The sequence below is a fragment of the Hesperophylax consimilis genome, chromosome 21, assembly GCF_061612785.1.
Source record: "Hesperophylax consimilis isolate HC1 chromosome 21, BYU_Hcon_1.0, whole genome shotgun sequence".
Lineage (NCBI taxonomy): Eukaryota > Metazoa > Arthropoda > Insecta > Trichoptera > Limnephilidae > Hesperophylax > Hesperophylax consimilis.
In genome coordinates, this window is record NC_142856.1 from 2,469,759 (window position 1) to 2,488,256 (window position 18,498).

An 18,498-nucleotide genomic window follows, 5' to 3' on the forward strand; every position below is an offset into this window, starting at 1 on the left:
TAAATAAAAAGTAAGTAAAATAACAACAACAAAACAAGAGACAATAAAGTTTTATATCTAAGAATTAAACAAAAAGTAAGTAAAATAACAACAACAAAAACGAGAGATAGTTAAGTCTTATACCTAAGAATAAAACAATAAGTACGTAAAACAACAACACCAAAAACAAGAGACAATAAATTTTGGGTTAATTGAAGTCAAGCGAAAACAAGAGATTCGACAAATTTTGTAGAGTTTTAAGAAAGTATTTTCAAAATCTTGCCACTACCGTGGATGTTATATAGTCGATACATTCGAACGAGAGGTTAGGAGAAGGTTAAGTTGGTTCTTTAGAAAGGAATATATTTCATGCAACTTTATTTCTGATTTAAGATAATTATCAAAATTATAACATTTGAATAAAATTAGCAAGCTAATTTGTGAAATACCAACTCAAAAGCAGTTTACAAAGCTAGAAGAAAAACTTGTTAATGTATGTATAAATATATAGCTTTATAACTATTGAAATAGATTAAACGGGACAAAACTAAACAAAAAATGATATGTGTCTTGTTTCTACATGTGCGTTGAATATTACGAACAATATTCAACGCGTTGTACAGATGAAAAACAATATTCAACGCTTAGAATATTGTTTTCCATCTGCCGTGATTAACGAATTCCTTTTTTAAAAATCAATTAATAACATTGTTTCATGTTTTATCCGCTGGAAACCATCACTATTAATAATGATATAATATGAACTATGTTATAACAATAATTATATTTGGATGATTTGACACAGCAGTTTTATTTTTTATTTTATATATATACCTATATTTTCAATTTGTTTTACGGTCTATCGACATTTTTTAAATATTTCAAGGTTGAGATTTTGTAATGCACAACACACCATTATGATTTAATTAGAATGTAATTATTTACCATTCTGAGCCTATCTAACTAGAAGGTAACTGGGGGTAAAGTGTACTAACTTTAGGACGTGATTCTACATGAAACAAAGGTATATTACTTATTTCTACAAAAGTAATTTATCTTTTTTACTTCTAACATCACATGGAATACGTACTTTACTCCCGGACACCCTGTATAGCATTGTTTTATTACGTTTATATAATCATTCCATTTCATTGTAAAATCATGCAAAATCATAAATAAATATTTTATTTACATATTTGCACAGTGTCAACTTCTAGCACCCATTTCCCGCTGAGGCATCACAGTTTGAGAATCTCTACTCCTATAATAACGTTGAGCACATAAAACATACCACGTGCAATATTGTACACAAATATCCACAATCTTGAACATTATTTGGTCTTCTTACACGCTAAATTCTCCCTCACTACAACTCTGCAGGAGAAATGTCACAATACACACTTGTAGAAATACTTAAGGCGATGCCATACGTAGTAATGCAAAATCATGTGTTTTTGGTTTGAAAATTTGGTCGCCTAGAAATGTTTCAGATACTTTAATTAAATACTGCGAGTAGAATACATCTTGACCTTTGAAATAATCGAGTCTTTTTATAAACCCAGAAAAAAATAATGTATAGGCCCATGAAAACTGCTTTAAAGTTCAAAATCTCCTACTTACGAACCCATTTTCGGTTTTTATTTTATTGTGTAATGTGGGAAATTAAGTAAAATGATCGGAAAAAATTTAATATTTATGCCTGAACATCCACAAAATAAAATTAAAGGCACTTTTTGGCCATGTTTTTTTCTTGCATAAATCAAAACAGGCGGATGGTGTTAAGCGGGAATTTAAACCTTATCGCCATCTACGTAAGGGTTGTTATTGATAGCGGCTCAATTTAAAATATTATACGACGTAGTGCATTGCCTTAAGGTTAAACGCAACGCTCGTTGTATTCTACGTGTTCACAGATGGCGTTAATTAATTAATTTTGTTTAAATACGCTTTTGCAAGGTATTGCTTTACAATATTAAGACAAATCATTTGTTTGCGCCCGTATATACGCAATATGAATATGAATCAATAGTTTTGTTCGTTTAAAGATTTAATTCTTTCGAGAAAGGCACACAAATACAATATTTTATCGATGATTCAATCCAATATTGTATTTGTATGCCTTTCTCGATAGAATTGAGTTTTTATATGGACAAAACTATTTATTCATATTCATATTGCGTATATGAGGGCGCAAATAAATAATTTGTCTGTAAAGCAATACCTTGCAAAAGCATATTTAAACAAAATTAATTAATTAACGCCATCTGTGAACACGTAGAATACAACGAGCGTTTAACCTTAAGGTTAAACGCTACGTTCATAATAATCTACGCATCATAGATGGCGGTAATTAAATTATTTTTATTAAAATACGCTTTTTGCAAGTTATGCTTTACAATATTAAGACTAATTATTTGTATGCGCCCTTAAATATATTAATAAACAGTTTTGTCCGCATAAAAAATAATTCTTTCAAAAGAGGCATACAAATATAATACTGGATTGAATCACCGTTATTATATTGTATTTGTATGAAGAATTGAGTTTTTTTATGGACAAAACTAATTATTCATACACATATTGCGTATTTACGGGCGCAAACAAAGAATTCGTCTTAATATTTTAAAGCATAGTATGCAAAACGTGTATTTAATTAATTAATTAAATTAGCGCCATCTTTGAATGAGCAGATTATGAATTCTTTTAAGTTAACCCTTAAATTTTTTGTTTGGGTGTGTTTTAGGACTGCATGTTCAACCATGTATTTTCACTTTCATTAGGTTTTCTTGAGTTATTCTGAGACATTTTCATATATTGAAAGCATTACCATGTGTCATAATTATCAACAATTGTATTTGCTTACGTATCCACATTTTTTACATGCTTTTAATATTGTTTAAGTTCTACAAAGTTGAGCATACTCCAAGATAAATCAATTAAATTTTAAAAATCCTCAGGTTTTTGGATAGTGCTTTAAGATGATATATCTGCAAATCGTGGGAAAGCCAAAAAAAATTGTTATTCTCTTTAAGACTGAAGTGTTTGTAAATTCCCTACTAATATTAGAATTTTTTTAATTAAAAAAATACTGTCATAAGCCAAAAGGGTGTAAGTGACATAATTATATACCTACACGGAGAAAAATGACTATTGCTAATTTATTAAAAACCTCTTAAATTTTTTTGTTATTCCAGTTAAAAACGGGATTGCAGATCTTACGAATGAATTAACAGGTTTCCTGATAAACTTTTAGTAAATGACGAATATATTATAATGACGTCCGAACATGTTTTTGCATTACAACGAAAATTCTATGTATATTGGTAATATATTATCAAAGCAAATCGATTAAACATTCTTAAATAGATGTTTTATTAATAAGGACAGTTAATTTATCGTCAGAGCAAAAACTGATTTCTCTCCGTGTAATATACAAAAAATTATTTAAAAAGCGCCAATACGTCAAATGACAAAACACAAAGTTACAAAAATTTCAAAGTAGATTAATTTTTTTTATTTTTTCAAATTTCACAAATTTTAATAACATTTAATTAGGTAATTAACTGTAATACTTAAAAGTTTTTTCCAATTACAGAGTAAAAAGAAAGAAGTTTTTTTAATAATTACACATAATTAACAACTAATGAAGGATACTTATTTTCACAAGTTTTTTTAAACTTTTTTCGTTCTTGTGAGTAATAGTAATTTTGTTTTGGAATATTCGATATTTTATTGCCTCATTGGTTTGATTCGAATTGAAATCAAAGTTCATTACAATCTTAAGGGTAAACGTGAAACTATTTACAAACTGCTCGTTCATAGATGACGTTAAATTTATTATTTTATGAAAATACACTATTTGCAAGTAATGCTTTCAAATATTAAGACGAATTATTAACTCTTTCAAGAAAGGAACACAAATAAATTATTAAATTTAATCAACAATATAATATTGTGTGCTTTTCTTTAAAGAATTGAGAATCGGGACAAATCTATTTATTCATTTGATTTGAGATTTTCACGGCCAAAAGAATTGTAGTGATTTATTTTTGGGGTATTATGCCGTGTTCTGCCAATGTTTCGGACAGCATCTATCATCAACAGCTGTCCAAAGCATTGGCTAAAGAAGGAAGTAGCGTAAACCCCTAAAATAAATCACTAAAACTATTTATTCATATTCCCTTATGTTTTTTTTTTTTTTTTAATATTTACTCCACACAGGAGGCCCTGAAGAAAATAATTTCCCTCAGGGCCTATGTCATCTTTGGGGATGCTGTGTGGAGGGTCTTTTTGTGGAGAGGAAGGAGTGAATATGGGTCTTGAAGAGTCCCATATTGTAGGAGGGAGGAAACACAGAGGCCGGCAGTTCGTTCCACAGCCGAGCTGTTGAACTTAAGAACGAATCGTAGAAGCGACCCGTTCTCATGTGACAAGTGTCAACTGTGTACAAATGTTGGGCGCGCGTTTGGCGTGTATCCCGACTACGCACCGGTGCCGAAGGGAAAATATGTATAAAAAATCATCAATAAAATTAAAGCTTGACTTGCAAAAAAGGTTTTATTTTTAAATAATTAAAAAAGCAACATTTATGAATAGAACGAACAGTTTGTGAATAATTTTATCTGCGGGAGTATTCTCAACATTGTGTAGCGCTAAAAGAGTTACATTATCACCATAATATCTTAAGTTCGTAATTTCTCACTCTTTTCAGACGTGCTTCTCGCATTTATGTTTATAGAAGAGCGTGTGTGAGGAGGGGGGGCAACTGTGACCACCGCCCCAGCGACTGTTGCTACAACAGCTCGTGTCGCTGCAACCTGTGGGGCTCCAACTGTCGCTGCCAGCGAATGGGGCTCTTCCAGAAGTGGGGTTAGACAGGCCGGCGCCCCCAATGAGCCCCTCTCTCCCTGCCAGACCATTTTACCCCGTTTTTCGGTTTATTTTTTTCTGTATCTTGATTTTATTGAACCCCTCTATAAGTTTCAATTTTTTTAACTATTTCATTTGGCCCCCGATCTGTTATGACTTTTTAAAATCTAATACCCTCTGCCTACAGGTTTGGCCCAACCTAACCTAGCATATCCTAATCTAATCTAACTTAACCTAACCCAACCTAATCTTTAAAACCAAATGCGTAGGTATCCCCAAACATTGTTCTTACTCCTACTTTACCCTTTTCTAATTTTATTTAAATATTTTATTTTTAAACATGACCTATAACTTTATAATGTGAAAAATCACTGTAAATAAACTTCTGCACTCGTATTTATGAACATGAAACTTCTTAAAAAGCTGCATAAAAGTGATTTAAGTGTTTCATAAAATCTCCTTTCGAGGAGTGTCTTTTTTTCTAATCTCCTCAGATTGTTTCACTCTTTTAATATCCCAGAGAAAAAAAAACAATAAATAAAATAATCTTGTATTTCAGTTTGTAAAGGGATGTGATGAGAAATCCAAGCGAGTCATCTTGAATTATATTTCAATTTCAATTGAATTGAATTGATATCTAAATGAATTTAAATTGAATTGAGTTGATATCTAAATGAATTTAAATTGAATTGAGTTGATATCTAAATGAATTTTTAATTGAATTGAGTTGATATCGAAATGAATATAAATTGAATTGAGTTGATATCTAAGTTTTTTTTTATAAATATGAGTGCAGTAGTTATAAGTTATCCATTGGTTTTTACGTAAGTAACAGCAATTATTAATGATGTCATATTATTCATCCTTTAATATATTTTAAAACTTTGTATTGTTTTTGATGTATTTCTTTTCAAATTCCCAATGTGATGACTCGCCTGGCAAAATTTCTAGGATTCTCGACAAAGGCTAAAGATACCAAGGATATGAATAACTCTCTCGTTACTAGCACATTTTGTATATTTTTAATATTAAAAGATAAAATATTTAACAATTGTTTAAGAGAAGTCTTCGACAGTTTAGGTTAAAGATGGGTGTTTAGTTTGTAAAATGAATTATACTTTACGGTCTCTTATTTCATATAAATAGATCTGTAGAAGTATAGATGCTTAAAAATAAAATAAATGTGGGTATCAAAACAATGGTGATTAAATGATTATTTTAAACGGTCGTATTGAGAAACAGTTTTGAATAAAAACATATTGAGAAACAGTTAAAATACAAAAATATTGAGATACAGTTTTTAATAAAAACATATTGAGAAACAGTTTTGAAAAAAACATATTGAGAAAAAGTTTGAATAAAAACATATTGAGAAATAGTTTTTAATAAAAACATATTGAGAAATAGTTTTTAATAAAAACGGATTGAGAAACAGTTTTGAATAAAAGCATATTGAGAAAGAGTTTGAATAAAAACATATTGAGAATCAGTTTTGACGGCACGAAAATCTTTTCAATCTCTTGATAAGGTGTTTTTTGTGAGCAGACAATACAGAATCCAAGAACAATGCACAAACTGTACCTTCTTTTGTCAAACTTCGAAGATCAAACAAAAACCATTTATCATGTTTAATTTAACCAAATAATATTATATTATTTTATTAAATTTGGAATTTTTTACCAAGACTGTGACGGCCCTCGAAATAAAATTCCATTTAAACAAAAAAAAACAGCGATCAATAAACCCCTGAGGTCCTTGAGGTCTGGTGGGAATGCTGTGTTTTTTCTACTGATATATCAAAGGAAAGTGCTAGCATCACTGATTACTTTAAATTCGATGCAATGTCGGGAGACAGGCCTAAATTATTTTTAACATTTAACATTTACTGCAGAGAACAGCTCGGTTTGCAAAATCATGAAAAACTCCCTCAAAGAAATGGGATCTTTTCTAGACCTAGGTACACTCATTCCTTTCTATAAAAGACCCTCAACACAGCATTCCTAAAGATGACAGACCTTTCGGGAAATATCAGAGCCTGTAGGTTGAGGATACAAAATAACCACCTAAAACTTTAAAAAAAGTGTTTCAATGGTCGAGTTACGCTTTAGTAAAATCTCATTACCATCTTTTTCAAGAACGTTGATCTATTTCTTTAAAAATTAATTTGAATAAATGAAGCTTTTTAAAAATTCTCAATTTGCAGTCTGCAATTTAGTTTCTATTTCCGACAATATCCGACCTTTATCGATCGAGTTGGCATTTATTAATTATTCCAAGGGTAGTCTGCAAAGTCCAACGGAACCAGAATTGGAAAATTATTAGAAATTTAATTTCAAATAATTTATGTAATCTGTGAAACAATGTTGGAAACCCAAATATCGTCACTTCTTTGTGACAGTTAATAATTAATGAATTAGTGTTTTGTCTTTGTGGCGAATTTGATAAAGGGACGTCAAATAACCTTGTCGTAGATTGTTGGTTTAATAATGTTAACATTTTGCAATGATTGATTGTTTAAATTTCAAGATGGAACAATATTAACTTTGTTTAGTACCACCGTTTCGTAAGAACATTTCCTCTGTACGCACAAGGAAATCACAGCTTTGTACCTGTCCTATATTCTGGATCTGCTTTCCACTTCAATAGTTCGTAACTACATATTATTCTTTCTGTATTAATCTGTATAACTAACTACCTTCATGTAGAAGAAACGGTTATTTCGAAATCTGTCTTACTGTATGTAAATATAAAATGTTTTAAAATAAAAACAACGTTTATGTCATTTTTAAGCCACAATACCAACAACCTGTAAAGAAAATATTAAAATTTCTAATGAATATCATGACTTCTCAGCAAAACATTACGAGATGGAAAATTTAATTATCTTGACTTTAATATAAAGCTTTACTTGCGCAAAGGTCAAAATGTTACAACTATTCAACTAAAGTCGACATTTCAGTCATTTCTTTGTTAAGATATTTTAATGAGAGTCTTTATAAAAATCTGTTTGAATTTTGTATAAAGCTTGTTACAGTGCCAATAAGAAAGAGCTTTCCGCTACCCTCAAAAAACATAAAGCCCTGAAAAGTAATATAAAAAAATTCTTTTTTAAAGCTCTTAACAACAATTTAGACGTTAATCATACAAATCTTTCATAAAAAAAACTAATATTATCTGAAATATGAAAGTATTATGAACTAATAATGATATTCCTCGTTGATTTAAAAAGACAAACACCATTAATATTATATTTCATAATGATATTAAAAATACCATCATGTTTCAAATGTCATATTTTTATCTAACTTGGACCACAAGAAAACTCGACGTAATTTTTGAATAAAATGATCATTTTTTCTTTGCATTCTTTTGATACCAGATTTATTCAATGTATATTAAACTAGTCACACTTTTATAGATTAAAAATTAGTATAAAGGTATATAAATTTAGAAAAAAATATATATATGGTGGTTCAGCTTTATTTCGATTGGGCATATACCCAGCCACATTGTCCAATCGAAATTCGAAGCTGGACATTTTGAAAATCGAACAAATTCGAGTAATTTATTTGTATTTTATTTATCCATTTATCATTTCAAACGTAAATGAAAATAATTGTTCGATTTTCAAATTTCATTAATGAAAACAGAAAAAATTAATGTTTTATGTGAACTTGGATATTTTCTAACATTTCATTGATTTATTTATATGATTAGAATAATATAATAAGTAGTTAAAGTTTATTTTAACAATATATGTAATTATAAGTTTATTAATAGGAATTCAATGCTTAGCTTTGTAGTTGAAAATCTACTAAAAAGCTTTTCCAATATATATTTTAAAATTGATTTCAACTTTGAAATTTTTTTGCAAATTTCTTAAAATGTATAATAGTTTTGTCAAAAATGGCGATATCTTATAAATGCATGACACTTTGATGAAATTTAAGCCTTTCCATTGATGGAAAAGCACTTTTCTAAGTAATAAACATTCAAAATAAATTCTTAATTTCAGTTGTCGTTTCTTTCTGTATATGTTAATGAATGAAGTTACTGTCAAAGTATTACATCTTATGTACTAATCAACATAGCTTAAGAATAATCCAACGTAAAAAAAATATTTGTCACATGAACACTTGAATACTGATGTATGTATCTTGAAGTTGTCAAATAAATATATACATCGATTGGCCTATAATTTTTTTTCATTTCAACCTTTTATTTTAGTAAAGTTATATTTTTGAAGTACCAGTAAAAGTACCTGGTATTTTCATGCGATACTTTGTACTTGTGACAAATTTACAAAATACCTGACTAAGTATTTACTACTTACAGGTATTTTTAATAGGTACCTGTACCTGTACTCATTTTTTTTACCTGTACTCATTTTACCCAGTAACGAAAAGTACTGACAGGACCCACCTCTAGAGTGCCCAGTAGCCTATTTCACCAATGAAGACTAAGCGGTCGCTAAACGGAGAAAACTGAGTATTTTTGATTTATTAAAATCCTGATAAAAACGTTATGGCACGCCATTTCCTAGTAAAATATTGTACTTTCAGAATACATAGGAACACGTGTTCATGCAGCTGCAATTATCATGATAAATATAATGGCGAAATGCGATAATATTAGAATTTTTATGAAAACGTGTTCCGACATCCTCGTAACACATTCGTGTTTTACTGATAGTTTGTAAGGAAATCTGTCAATTTATTCGTTAAATGCTTTTTTAATGAATTAGCAATATTTCACGTCAGTAAGTTTTCTCCGTGTAAGTTAAAATAAGTGTTCATTAAAATAGCTGAAGATTTAACAATGTGACTTCATCGTTTGTTTTTTATTGTACATTTCCTCAAATTAAAACTCTGCATTTGTTTTTTACATTAGCTCCACACAAAAGGCTCAGAGGAAAATAATTTCACTCCGGGCTTATGTCATCCTTGGGGATACTGTGTGGATGTTTTAAGGAAAAGTAGAGAAAGGAGAGGAAGATCTGGGAAAGAAAAAGGTTTGAGGGTGGGTAGGAATCTTAAAGGTTTGGTGGGTCCAGGTGTGAAGGACGTTTAAATTCATCCGTTCCACTGCAGTGCAAGAGGATCGAGATTCCCACCGGAGAGTTAAAGAGATCTGCCTCAACCAATACCATCAAATCCGATCCGGCCCGCCATGTAGTAGGTGGGCACGCGTATCCGCCGCCACCTAGACAATTGTCACTGCCCATGAACCCGGACACCCCTGCTAATTCACCAATCGTAGCGAACCACTTGGTGTGACCTATGACGAATATAAGATCATCCAATTAGTAAGGAGTATAACATTTCATTAATTACCATCCGAATACTAAAAGAATTTGTTAAAATGTACAGTAATTGCCCACTTATTCTGAGTGATTCCCACAAAATGTACAGTAGTTGCCCACTTGTTTATAGTGATTCCCACAAAATGTACAGTAATTGCCCACTTCTTCATAGTGATTCCCACAAAATGTATAGTAATTGCCCACTTCTTTATAGTTATTCCTACAAAATGTACAGTAATTGCCCACTTCTTCATAGTGATTCCCACAAAATGTATAGTAATTGCCTACTTCTTCATAGTGATTCCCACAAAATGTACAGTAATTGCCCACTTGTTTACAGTGATTCCCACAAAGTGTACATTAATTGCTCGCTTGTTCATAGTGATTCCCACAAAATGTACAGTAATTGCCCACTTGTTCATAGTGATTCCCACAACAATGACACAAATTGTTAACAATACTTATAGATAAAACACTAACTTGACTTGCTTTACTTCTGATTTCATTTATCAGCAAACGCACAGCAGACCGTGTAGAACAAGTCAGCTCACAAAAGTCATACACGATATTAATAAATAAATAAAATATACAAAATTCTAAGGTTTTAAATATTATAAAATAAAAAATTTGCAAATCCGCGTCAGTTCTTCTTAACTACGCAACGGATTTTGATAGGGTTTTCACTTCATTAAGAAAATTTTTTTCGAAAGGTTTATGTATATAATACATTTATATTTTATTTATAGAAAGTAGAGAATAGTCTATGTTTTTGTTATCCAATCTTAAATAAAATATTTTCGGGCGTTTACATTGCAAACGCTGGCTAAACCTTATAAGATACATGAAAATAATGTACCACAGAATTGTTAAATTGAATCTTAAAAAAGCCTACAAAAACGTTCAAAACGGTAAATGTCGATCTCCTAAGAGTAGCCCCCAGCAACGCCTAGCTAGTATTATATACAGGGTTTTCCAATAAGAGGTGTTATTTTGAATAGCCCGCTATTTCGGTAGATGTTACTTTTGAAGCTGTCATTTGTTGACATTTGAGAAGTAAAAACTACGCCATTGATAAAAATGGAACGATATACGCTTCAACAAAGCATTTTTTTTTTTTTAACATTATTTCTGGCTTTCACCCTTCAAGGGTGTTCTTGGCCATCATTTAAAATTATTGAGAAATGAAAGGTGAATTTAAATATTAATTTTATTTAAATAGGCAAATTTCAAAATTATAATGAAAATTGGAGTCGAGTTCAGACTTAGAAGAGATGAGATGTTGAATGGAGGGGAGGCAATTTTAGATAAGGCTTGATAGAATAGAGGATATTTGTTTAGAGAGGGACAACCAAAAAATATGTGATCTAAAGTTCCCACTTCTAGACCACAGAATGTACAATCTGGGGAGTCAACAACGTGAATTTTAAAAAGATGGGAAGGAACGGAACAATGTCCGATCCTCATTCGAATGAGTGAAGAAATTTCTTTTTTGGAAAAATGAGGGAATTGCTGAAACCACGGTTTTGATGGAATAGTTCTTTGTATTGAGGCATAGCAGGCTCCCTTGGATTGACTAGCAATGTGCCAATACTCCGACCAAACATTGCGGGATCTATCTTTGATGATGGAAAAAATGTCAGATAGGGGAATGTGGTTTACGAGGGTAACAACAGGGTTGGACGCTCCTTGTTTTGCCAAGGCATCCGCAATATCATTACCCATGATACCAACATGTCCAGGAATCCAAATCAGAGTTACAGTTTTACCATAGCTTTGAATGGAGGCTATCATCTCTCGAATAAGGCATACAAAGTGATCATCAGGATGAAGAAGAGGACTGGATTTAAGTTTTTGGAGGGAACTGAGAGAGTCAGAGAGAACGAGGGAATGTTCAAAATTATTTTTGATTATATATTTGAGAGATTCTATTATAGCAATGCACTCAGCTGAAAATATTGAAAATTGATTTGAAATTGAATGAAATATTCTGTCATTAGAATTATTGTGGTAAACGTTAATACCTATACCACAGTTAGGAGAGTCGGGAGATTTGGATCCATCAGTAAATAAAAGAGAAAAGTTGGGCCATTTAGATGAAATAATGTCATTGAACATATTATTGACAGTTCGGGCCGGGAGATCGGAATGACTTTTAAGGATTCCGATCCCTTCAAATATTGTTGGGGATAGGGTGACGTGACTATATTTTAATTTGTATAAGGGAAGTAGATCATTTTGGATGATGTGAAGCTCTGAGAGAGACTTAAAATTTTTACAGATGTCAGGAAGAGGTTTAGTTGAAGCTCTGATTGTAGATGAATGGGTTGAGTCAATGAACATCGAGACGCTGGGGATAACCTGATGACATTTAGAATTTAAACATTTAAGAACAAATTTGTCAGCAAATAGTTGACGCCTTAAATAAAGAGGAGGATCAGAACATTCTACTTGAAGGGAATTGATGGGTGACGATTGCATCGCTCCAGTTATAATTCGCAAAGATTTAGATTGAATTTTGTCTAATTTATCAAGTACATTTTTTGAGGCAGTACTAAAAAGTGGGCAGGCATAGTCAAGATGGCTTCGAATAAGTGCGTTGTAAAGCAACTTAATGCAAGTAGGGTGAGCTCCCCACCAAACGCCAGATAATGATCTGATGATATTTAAATTTTTTTCGCATTTAGTAACTAAATTATTAATATGGGAAGACCATTTAAGTTTCCTATCAAATGTTACTCCCAAAAATTTTACTTCAGAAGCGTTGGGGATTGGAGAATTTTTAAATAAAATTTGAACGGGGGGGTTTTTATGGCGGTTTGAGAAGGTGACACACTGAGTCTTTTGGATTGAAAGTTCAAGACCATTTAAGGTGAGCCATGTGCAAAGGGCATTCATGGCTTCGTTAAGATATTTGACGGCGAGAGGGATGATTTTGGATGATAAGAAGAAAGCTATGTCATCTGCGAACTCAATAACTTTTACTTGTGGGGGAATAGCGACATGCATATCATATGTGTATATATTATACAGTAAGGGGGACAATACATCGCCTTGTGGTAAACCCTTCCAAATAGACCTACTTTGAGGAAAAATATCTGGAAGTTCAATGAAAATTTTTCTATCTAGAAATAGATTAATAATAGATTGGACAAACATGGGGGGGAGGCCAAGGCCTAGAAGTTTTTTTTTCAAGATTGGGATGGAAACATTGTCAAAGGCGCCTTCTATATCTATAAAGACGGCAAGACAAACTTCCTGTTTAGAAATTGATAAATTAATATCAGTACTGATGATGGCAAGGTTATCTTGAGTGGATTTTTTTTTCCTAAATCCAAATTGAGATGGAGAGAGAAGCTGTTTACTCTCGACAAAAAATTCTAATCGGTTTTTAATTAATTTTTCATAAAGTTTACTGAGGGTGGATGAAAGAGCGATTGGCCTGTAGTTGGATCCAGAATTTGGTGATTTGTTTGTTTTTAAAATAGGGATGATTATTTGACAACTCCAGTCATCAGGCATTATACCAGTCTGGAAGATTTTATTTAAGATGCTTAAGAAGTGGTTTAGAACATTATCATTACTATTTTTGATTATGCTGTAAGGTATACCATCTCTGCCTGGAGATGAGTCCTTGACTGTTGATAAACAATTTTTTAGCTCAATTAAGGTGAACGGAGAGTCTAGCCAATGATTAGACATAGGAGTATTATAGATGGGCGTTATTTCATCTAAGTTAGGTACAGAAGGGGGGGCAATTTTGTCCAAAAATTCATCGATCCATTTAGAATGAGACGCTCGAGGAGATGGTGAACTGAAGGAAGATCTAAATCTTCGGATCATAGACCAAACTTCCGAAATTGGAGTGTTCGGAGATACTGAACTGCAGAAGTTGTACCACCCGGATCTTTTTTTTGACCTCAATACCCTTTTGGCATTGGATTCAGCGTTTTTGTATATAAGATAGTTCTCCATAGTCATATTGTAACGATAGGAAAGAGATTTAGCTTTCCGAATTCTTACTACTTTGGAACATTCCTCATCCCACCAGGGAGTTGGAGGGAGTTTTTTGAGAGTTTTAGTTTTAGGGGGAGGATTTGATTCATTTATTGCAGTTATGAGCATTGATTTGAAGTTATTATAATCATCTTTGACGGAAAATATATCGGTGGCGGGTGAATTTAATAGGAACTTGTCCATATGAGAGTTAAATTCATCCCATTTGGTGTGTTTCGTTTTAATTTTTGTCGAAATATGAGACTTGTCTGATTGGAAAGAAGTTTGATAAGTAATGGTGATCGGGAAATGATCACTGGAGCAAGGGTCGGGGGACACCACCCACGAGGAGAGAGAAGCCAAACTAGTAGAACATATCGATAGATCCACTGCACTGGGGTTTGTGCTGGGGCGTGAGATCCTAGTAGGAGATCCGTCATTCAAAAGGAAAAGGTTGGATTGATCTAGGAAATCCATCACACTTCGACCATCTCGGTCGGAGAAAGCAGAACCCCAGACGGGGGAATGGGCATTAAAATCGCCTAATATAAAGAAAGGAGGGCTTAGTTGACTTACAATTTGCAACCAAGTTTGTTTATTGAAGTGGGCTGTTGGGGGAAGATAGACTGAAATAAAGGATGTGTCCTTTATTTTAGCTGCAACCATTTGGAAGTCAGCATTGGGGGGTTTGATATTATTTATTGGGGAAAATGATATGGATTTTTTAATAAAAAGGGCAGCACCGCCGCCCGAACCTTCCGGGCGGTCGTCGCGGAGACAGGAATACCCTCCCACATTAAAGTGGGTGGATGGAGTAAACCAAGTCTCCGAGATAGCAGCCAAAGAAATAAAGTTGGAATTTAATAGGTTAAGGAGATCAGATTTGTTAGAAATAGCACTTCGGCTATTCCACTGAAGTATTCTGACATCCTGAAGAGTCATTTTGAATAAATGATTTTAATGTGGAAATAATAGTAGCAGCGTTGGACGGTAGATTAGTTTGAGAAGAAATAAGGTCAATTAGAAGCATAATAAGAGTTTGGATAAATGAAGAATTGTCTTGGGAGAGTTTTTCAGAAAGTTTAAGAGAGTTCATTGAGGACGGATTATAATTATTTGCACACCCATTTGTGGTATTTGAAAGAGGTGAACCATTGGGATTTAAGAGCAGTGAGTTGTGTTGTTGCTGATCGTATCCAGGAGCCGGTTTAGAGATAGCGTTTTTGTATGTGAATTTAGTTGAACGAGAAGAAGTTGTTGTAGTGGAGGGAAGAGGGTTGGATGAGGAGTTGCTGGATAAAGCCTCAGCAAATGATTTTTTGACAGGCGGGAATAGTTTAGAAGCCTGCAGAAAAGACAAGTTCTGAGAGGCCATAGAAATTTTAATATTTTTTTGGCGAGATTGTTCTGGGCAAGATGTGTTGATAGCTGTATGTGAGCCTGAGCAGTTAAAACATTTAGGTGAGGAGGATGAAGGACATTGGTCAGCTGCGTGATTTTCTCCACATTTAAAACATCTGGGTTGAGATCTGCATGCAGCTTTGGTATGACCAAAACGGCAGCAATTGAAACACTGAGTGGTGGGATAAGTATACATTTCAACTGGTAATGAGTTGAAGAATAAATATATATGGGAGGGAAGAGATTGACCTTCAAAGGTGATAACGACAGATTGGGAGGGCTTCCAGGAAATTATACCCTCAGAGGAGTCCTTGTAATTTAGCCTCCTGGCTTTTATGGGATTGCCAATGTGTTGGGGGGTTGAAAGTGAAGACAGAATTTCTTCGATGGACAGATCGGTCGAGATACCTCTGACCAGGCCCATGCGAGTGACATTGAAAGTAGGGATATATGCCTTAAACTTTGAATTAGATGAAATGAAGATATTTTTGATGAAACTGTTGGCAGCTGACCCTGAGAGGAATTCGACGGAGATTCGGAAGCGACCCTCGGCTTTTACACCTCCAGGCTTGATTGAAAGATTCTTGCTATTTGATAGGAATTTGCCAAATTCAAGAGGGTGGATGGTTTTTCCTTGCTCAGTTTTTTGGGCGTATACTATGAATGGGCCACGGGAATGAAGAGAATAAAAGTTTGTTGGAGGAAGTTGAGAAAGTGCTGGTGGGGACTGTGAAGTCGAAGGCGAGTCAAGTTTTATTGGGGAAGAAGGAGTAAATTTCCTTTTTTTGGTAGAAGTCAAAATGACAGAATCACTGTCAGAAATTTCTACATTTTCCCCGTCTGGGGGTCCGGAGAGGGATCTGGGGGCTTTGTAGGGGGTCCAGGAGGGAAATCTTCCTCCATTATTCACAACAGTAAACAACTACAATAATAGTATGAAAAATGACAGAAGTAAAAAATTTTATAAATATCTGGAAATCAGCAGCGAAAAGTGACTCCTGGAAGATCAAAAGGGAGAAGAAACCTCAAGGCACAACACACTACACTTTTTTTTGGCCAGAAAACAAAATAGAATGGAAAAAAATTAATTTTAGATAGAGCAAAACAAAACAACTGATGACAGCCAAATGTTATTGTTGCAATCTCAACAAAGCATTGAAGTTATTAAAATTTACTTGAGTGAATCAAATGCAAATCATCTTGAGTGATGAGGCTCATTTCCACCTCGGTGGCTTCGTCAACAAGCAAAATTGTGGCATCTGGGGCTCGGAAAACCCAAGATTTATTGTTGAAAAGCCTCTCTATCCTCAACTTGTGACTGTTTGGTGCGGTTTATGATCCGGCAGAGTCATTGGAACTTACTTTTTCGAAAATGAGGCTGGAGCAACAGTTACGGTGAATGGATTGAGCTATCGAGAGATGATTAATGAGTTTTTATGGCCGGAATTGGATGGTATTGATTTGGACAACGTTCAATTTCAACAAGACGGCGCTACGTGCCACACAAGCAACGAAACCATTGATCTTTTACGATTGAATATCAAAATAACACCTCTTATTGGAAAACCCTGTAGTTAGACACAGCCCAGGAGGATCGGCGAGTCACTAAAGTTGAGGTAGTGAGATTAGTGATTCATTAGTAAATAAAATATTCAATTTTTTAAGAGAACGTGGTATTCATCTTGCTAATCAAAAAAAATATGAATAAAATAGACGTTTAATTTTCTTAAAATGTTCTAGAAAATGTATCAATGTAAATGGAAATGTTTGTGCCTTCAAAAATCATAAATAACGCTGTACTTCATTAAAAATCGGCGTCAATGATTTTTAATTATGACACTTCATAAATGACCATTTAATATGCTATAAAATACAGTAAAATAATGTTGTCTAGCTGACTTGTTCTATACGGTCTACTGTGTAACGTGGCTGTGTGGCATTGTGTAGATTCATATTAAACTAATAGAGACATCTATTAAGATTTCGGTGAAATATTTAATTGTGTTAGTGAGGAAAGGATAATTAAGTGGGAGTGGGCAATCACTGGCTGAGGGCAACCATAGTCCAGTTTACCCTATTAGGGAAAAATTATTGCAGAAGGGTTGAGGAAGGCGCTGCAACTCGACACAAGACTGGTACAAGAGCTATTCCAGACAATAGCACGTAGGAAGGAGATTATTCCACTTATCCTCCGAGAAGAGAGGGCATCAGAACGCGAAGAAAATAATACAGGAAAAGTATAAATAATTACCTAAAATCGGTGTTTGTACTTATACCAAAATACCTTCAAAATATACGTAAGGCAACGATACATTCAACATGTATTTAAGGTAACAATACATTCAAAATGTGTGTAAGTGAACAATACAGTCAAAATGTTTGTTAGGAAACAATACAGTCAATGGTGTGTGTTGTAACAATATATATTCAAAATGTATAAGAGAACAATACAGGCAAATTGCACTCCAAGAAACAATACATTCAAAATGTATGTATATGAACAATACATTAATAATTTATGTCAGGAAGCAATGCATTCAAAATTTATGTAAGGGAAAAATACATTCAAAATGTATGTAAGGTAACAATATACATTCAAAATGTATTTAAGAGAACAATACATCCAAATTGCATTTAAAGGAACAATACATTCAAAATGTATGTAAAAGAATAATACATTCATAATTTATATCAATTAACAATGCATTCAAAGTAAGGGAATGTAAGGGAACAATACATTCAAAATTCAGTTAAGGTAACATTACATTCAAAATGTATGTAAAAAAACAATACATTTATAATGTATGTTAAGGAACATTCAATATGTATGTAAAGGAACAATAAATTACGTCAGGGAACAATATATTCAAAACGTATGTAAAGGAACAATACATTCGAGATGTGTGTAAGGTAACAGTACATTCCATATATGTGTAAAGGAACAATACATTTAT

The 18,498-nt window shown here is 33.0% G+C and overlaps 1 protein-coding gene across 2 annotated transcripts in view; it reads left to right on the forward strand.

The window, feature by feature from the left end:
- Positions 1-9,032, forward strand: part of LOC149413500 (xibalbin-1-like) — a 312,022-nt gene extending 302,990 nt beyond the window's left edge. Inside the window, exon 4 of one of the 2 annotated variants that reach the window (XM_089644498.1) lies at positions 4,691-9,032. In XM_089644498.1, the coding sequence (XP_089500624.1) occupies positions 4,691-4,853 (163 nt within the window). In that variant the 3' untranslated portion in view covers positions 4,854-9,032. The remainder of the gene's footprint in view (positions 1-4,690) is intronic. The other variant, XM_089644499.1, reaches the window with a different exon arrangement.
- The last annotated feature ends 9,466 nt before the right edge of the window (positions 9,033-18,498 follow it).